At 33.4% G+C, this 6059-nt stretch overlaps 1 protein-coding gene across 2 annotated transcripts; it reads right to left on the bottom strand.

Annotated features, from left to right (window-relative positions):
* LOC109362832 (heterodimeric geranylgeranyl pyrophosphate synthase small subunit, chloroplastic) lies at positions 1326 to 4431 on the bottom strand. Of its 2 annotated transcripts, none has more exons than XM_019608866.1 (3): positions 4311 to 4431; positions 2722 to 3092; positions 1326 to 2062 (listed from the first exon to the last, which is right to left on the bottom strand). In XM_019608866.1, the coding sequence occupies exons 2-3, from the start codon at positions 3082 to 3084 to the stop codon at positions 1397 to 1399; spliced, it is 1029 nt and encodes a 342-aa protein (XP_019464411.1). In that variant the 5' UTR covers positions 3085 to 3092; positions 4311 to 4431; the 3' UTR covers positions 1326 to 1396. The 2 variants fall into 2 exon arrangements, with proteins under 2 accessions (XP_019464411.1, XP_019464412.1); XM_019608867.1 differs by having other exon boundaries at positions 4258 to 4408.

Below are 6059 nucleotides of genomic sequence, written 5' to 3'. Positions count from 1 at the left end.
CCCCACGGGTCTTTGAAATAAATTTAATGTTTTCAAATTATTTTATCAAAAATGATCTGCACATGCTTAATTTTTAAATTTAATTAACAACACTTGACGGATAAAATTTATTCTCTTGAATGAATAGTATGATGACTATGATCTATAATTTATTAACCCATAATATTTATATGTGTGAAGACTGAAAATGAATCGAATCAACTTGGTATTCATTTGAAACTTGATTCATTATTTGGTTTGATAAACTTTGTTCATAAATCAAATGAGTCGAACTTGAGCTGAAAATTAAACTCGTTAAATAAACGAGTCGAACTTAAGTTAGATACAATTTGACTCATTAGGTTCATGAGCTGACTCGATATATATATATATATATATATATATATAATTGTATATATATGTATATATAAATTAATTTTTATGTTTATTATGATCTAAACATTATTTTTTATATTTATTGTTATTATATATATAAACAAGATTATGATTTTATATAAAACCTTATGTAGTATTTTTTTAAAATTTAATTAGTTATTTAAGTTGTCTAAATGAACCATGCAAACTGAACCGAACAGTTCGCGAACTTTATATATATATATATATATATATATGCATATAATATAAACTACTCTTTTATGTTTATTGTTGTTATATATAAACAATGTTATATTTATATATTAACATTATGTAGTATTTTGAAAAATGAATTGAGTATTTCAAATATCAAAGTGAATCAATTCGAATTGAACCGAACAGTTCGCAAATTTTAATCAAGTCGAATTCGAGCTAAAAAAATAACTCGGATCCAACTCGAATTTCAAACTAAGCAAATCATTATCAATCTAAACCGAGTTGAACTCTATTTTGGTTTGGTTCGGCTCGTACCTAAGTGTGGCGGAAAATAAGAATGTATCATATACTTAAAAAGAATACAATATCTTTTTTTAAAAGGGGGAAAATGGTGAGAAAGAATCAACTAAGCTAGATTAATAGAAAACTAGATTTTGTAAGTATTATGTTATGAGTTCAATCTTTTTGTCACATGCATGGGAAAAACTTTGTTGTATATCTAAAAGACTTAAATACATTTTTGGTCTTTTATAAATGTTTGTCATTTTGGAAATCGTTCAGAACTTTTTTACCTTTTAATCCTATATTTCTTTTTTGTTTTGATTTTAGTCCCCAACGTCAAGTTGGAATGAAGAAAGTTGGCATGCCCTAATGGAAGCCATCTCAACAAGGACTTCAAATAAAAAAAAGTGTCATGTCTATGTTAGAGAATCATCATATAGTTGTTTGTAATAAAGTCTGAACAGTGCAAGTTCTCCATGCAATAAATCGATTCTGGAGCATTCAGATCAATCAAAGAACTATACTATATACTTAGTTAAATTCTTCATACAATGGCATCACCAACACTGAAACTTCTGTCAATAGCATAATCCACAAAACTGTAGAGAGGAAGGACTCGTTCCCCGTACTCCTCAAATCCATCCAATTCTTCCTTAGCCTTTGCTCTAAGCTCTTCAGCCACCTCTACTGCTTTCTCAACCCCGTAAATCTTCACATAACTCTTACTCTTGTTTTTGCTGTCATTACCTCCCTCAGTTTTTATCCTCTCTTCCAAAATATCATCGGCAAGAGAATACAGTACCCCAACAGCTCTCCCGTACCTCCTCAGTCTCTCTATCTCATCATCTTCAGCACCAGCCAACAATCCTCCACACACTGCAGAACACTCCCCCATTTCACCGAACTTTTTTTCTTGTATGAATCCAACTGCATTGGGTCCTCCTTCAAGGTCCAGGAACTGCCCTGCAGCCATTCCAGTGGAGCCTACAGAGCGGGCTATCTCAGCAATCACACGAAGGAGGTAGGGCTCAGGCACAAGGTCTGTGGGAGTATGTGAAACAATGTGACGGAATCCAAGAGGAAAGAGTGCATCACCCGCGAGAATTGCCATGTCATCACCATAAATAGTATGGTTTGAGGGTTGACCACGGCGTGAGGGGGAGTCATCCATGCAGGGGAGGTCATCATGAATCAACGAAGCAGCATGAACCTGTTTGCAACTACAGTATAAGATCAACAATTCATTTTTAAACCCATGTATCCTTAAAATACTTGGGAACTCATTCAGTTTGATATCATTATTCTTTTGGATGTAGTACATGTCACTAGAGCTAAATGGAACTTTCCAAAATGTAGTTAATGATAGAACACAATGGAGTGGCTTAATCCATTTAACCAACCCTATCCCAGTGGTAAAATACTTTGGTTGTCCTAGACATATCAGTACTTCAATCCCATTTTGAGTCCACAAGGATTTCCAAACACAATTTTAGGGATACTTTTTGTTCAAGAACACAGAAATTAAGGTATGGTTATAACCAAAGATTCTAAACAGATCGTCTAAAGTTCAATCTAGCTACTGTTCTATGCAGATAAAGCTAGCTAAAGATGTAATCCAAAACAGTTATCTATATGAGCAACACAACATTTTTTAAACTAAAATGAAACCAGTGTGATAGTAATAAAGCAAATATGAATAGAAAATGGAAATTCTTGAAAGATCACCTCTTTTATGGTAGTTAAAGAATAACAAAATTATTTTTTTGATAAAATTCTAGTATTGTTTCAAGAACAAAAAAACATGTGAGAATGATCTAGCTCTCAAAATATTTAAAATCAAAAGTTGGCACGATATAGAAAGAAGATTACCATTTCAAGGGCACAGGCAGTGGGGAAGGCAGCAAGGCGGCTGCCCCCAAAGAGTTCACAGGCTGAGATGCACATGACAGGCGGGGCTCGCTTGGCACCTTTGGCGAGGGCTGAATACCTCATGGCTTCATATATCACTGGAGGGAACTGAACTGGAATAGCTTCGTCAAGCTTCTGATTGATCTGCACCATTAGGGAAGTCCAATATGTCTTCAAATCAAAGTGAGCAGCTTTTGATCGAGTGGAAACCACAGAAGGAAAAGAAGCATCTGAAGAGCAGCGAATTGGAAGGATATGGTTTGGTAGCTGTCGGAGGTGGCAGATACGTGAAGAGGGCAAGGTTGCCATTGCAAAAGGAGACATCCTAAACTCTACATGATGAAGAAGAAAGAAAAGAAAACATGTTACCAGATGCTTTCAATTGCATAGTAAAACATTTAAAACAACATCCAATGCTAGGCTTCAGTATTGGAAGTCTTCGAAACTGCAATCGGACCTCGCAGCTGCATTCTCATGCAATTTTAATAATCACGGTGCAAATACAACAGCAACTCAAAAGCTATCTCTACAATTCTCATCCATTTAGGAATATTTCAATCACATAAAAAGCATAGTATAACAGAACATTTTAAACTCCAATAATAATCAACATGCTATTAGTAACTTAACATTTGTTCAAATTTCAAATCAAGGACATGCATTTCATCAAGAAATTCATGTCCATATCAGGCATTGAGGCATTCTAATTTCAGAAACAAACACACTCAGGCTGTGTTAGAAAATAGAGTGAATCTAATGACTAAAATGGTGATTTTTTTATTTAAAATTAATTATGCCACCAAAAGATATTATTGGATTTAGTTGTGTACTAGGTTCCCTTTGAGACATTTCGTGGTACTGCAAAAAATGTATAAGTACACAATCAACCATGATGTCCACATAATAAAACAGTCCAGATCATTGTATCGGATAACCATTGCACTCTAAAAACCATTCTAGAATTACACCCACAAATATGACAACCGTCACTCAACAACATGACTATTGTCACTCGAAAATCCTAAAGACTATAAGAAAAGAAAAGGGGTGAAGTTGGCTTGAAGCTTATGTGCTAACCAGCGGAAGTGGTGGGCATGTACAAAACTCATTGTACCCCTCGGGGCACAACCCAAGTTGAACTCCCTTACTTATGAACTCTTATCAAGTAAGTGTATAAGCGATCCATCATGGGATTTCCAATTATTCAAATTTCACTCTATTCCAACAGTATGATTCACACACAAAATACCTATGCTAAATAAACAATAATCTATCAAATTTGAACCTTACAAAATCATGTTCAGGGCAACCAAACATTTCTATGAAAAGCCAAAAGACCCATCATCCAAAAATAGCTAATTACCAATTATTCAACAAGAAACATCATAAGAAGAAAACAAAAAAACGTTAAGACACAGATTCATAAACCTATAACTACAGAATTAGATTCCAAGAACAATCAAGTCAGAGTAAACTAAAAATTGATAAACACTAAACCTGAAATGTAATGAAGGTGATCCAAATTTGGAGATTTAGTTGTGAAGCAATACCGATATGAAATACTGAAATTGGAGACAACTTGTTAGGTATGGGGACAATGGTGTTCTTGTGATAAGGTGCTCTTTGCTTTTTAGTGCTTCAATGTTTTTCCACTTCTATCTTTTCTTCAATATTTTTCTTTAAGTAAATTTCTCAAGAAATATTTCAATACTACTTTAATAAAGTCAAAATCTAATGTAATTATTTCTCATAATATGTGATTTCCTATTTTTCTTATTATCTTTTAATTTATACAAAAAAATAATATATCACCCATCATCTAAATTATAAAGACCAACAATTTTTACTCTCTAATTTACCTTCAATCATCAAAATATTTTCAACTTCTAAAAAACTTGCATGAAGTTCTTTATTAATAAAACATTTAATTAATTAATTCAACTTCCATAATTAAAAATCACATGTGAACTTTCATGTATTTTTCTTTTTTTTTTCTTTTTTTTTCAATTGCTCTTACTTTTTTCACCCAAATAAAGAAAGCACTTGTGATTTATTCTCAAAGATTCTAAATTTCAACATCTTTATTGTTATGAACTCTTTCTTCCTCATTGAACCCACGTTTTCCAGTATAAATTAGTGGCATACAATACTTGAAGGTAGGGCAAGGTGTTTGGTCCACCTTCAACCAAAAATAAAGTGACACACTAAATATATTTTCAGGGTTAGTAACTTAGTATTGTGTTAGAATTGAGACTTGCATGTTTTTATTTATAGTTTTTTATTATGGTTTTCGATCATTATGTCTTTACTTTTATGTTTATGCAAATTTTTAACCAAACTCTAAGGTTTGGATTTTTAATGATTTTAAAAACTAAAGTTTTTAACATCTATAGGTGATATATTGTAATGAATTTATGTTTAAGTGAAATATAATTTGTAAAATTGATCATTTGTTATGAGTATACTAACATTCAGTTTCCTATGGTATGTGCTCTTCTTATGGTTTACTTTTCTATTATTTTATTTTGGTTGCATTTGATATAATTTTAAGCATTACTCTGAAATATTACTATTAAATACAAATTTAAATATTTACTAAATCACACTCGACACTTTGAAATAAAGAATGATAACCTCTATTTTTATTATGTTTAATTATCAACCTTAGCACCACATAACATGATGAGGATAGAGCAAAATAGATATTAGGAGCACAAAATACATGTTGACATACAACCACAAAATATGAATGCAGGTTCATAAGCATGATAGTACTTGTCAACACGCTAGTATTTTTAATGTAAACTTTTTCTTTCTTTATTGAGTGTTTCAGCTCGGATAATCCGGACACGCAATGGCAATACCCGAATAAACCAGGTACGTTGTTGTCTCCGACCATCATCCCGGGCTACCCTAGTCCAATAAGAGTAAGATGCCACATGACAACGCAGTCATTTTGAGTCACCCCACATTTCCGAGTTAGGCCAAGAACATCAGATTAGGCCTACGGGCTTGGCTTCAAAAGCCCAAATCAGTGCCACATTGGGTCTAGCATGTGAAGAGCTCGTGCGCCGCCATTGACTGCCCAATCTGGTTAATGGGTATTCTACACGTCAGCTGCATTGCTCCTATAAATAAGGGAGTATTCCATCTCTAACATTATTATCTGTTAATCGCTTCTCTCTCTACTTATACTTTGCCTCTCTATCTCCCTATAAACCCTTACTAACTTGAGCGTTGGAGAACCTTTTCAGGTACCTCCCCCGGCGGGTCTATGACAACAATCAACGTCAACTCCA

The sequence above is a fragment of the Lupinus angustifolius genome, chromosome LG12 (assembly GCF_001865875.1).
Source record: "Lupinus angustifolius cultivar Tanjil chromosome LG12, LupAngTanjil_v1.0, whole genome shotgun sequence".
Lineage (NCBI taxonomy): Eukaryota > Viridiplantae > Streptophyta > Magnoliopsida > Fabales > Fabaceae > Lupinus > Lupinus angustifolius.
This window is presented reverse-complemented; position numbering and strand designations above follow the sequence as displayed.

Excerpts from the sequence above, each read along its gene's own strand:
- LOC109362832 (XM_019608866.1), bottom strand. The coding sequence starts at position 3,084 with ATGTCTCCTTTTGCAATGGCAACCTTGCCCTCTTCACGTATCTGCCAC. Across the intron at positions 2,063-2,721 it reads CTGCCTGTGCCCTTGAAATG|GTTCATGCTGCTTCGTTGAT; the intron begins GTAATCTTCTTT and ends AGTTGCAAACAG.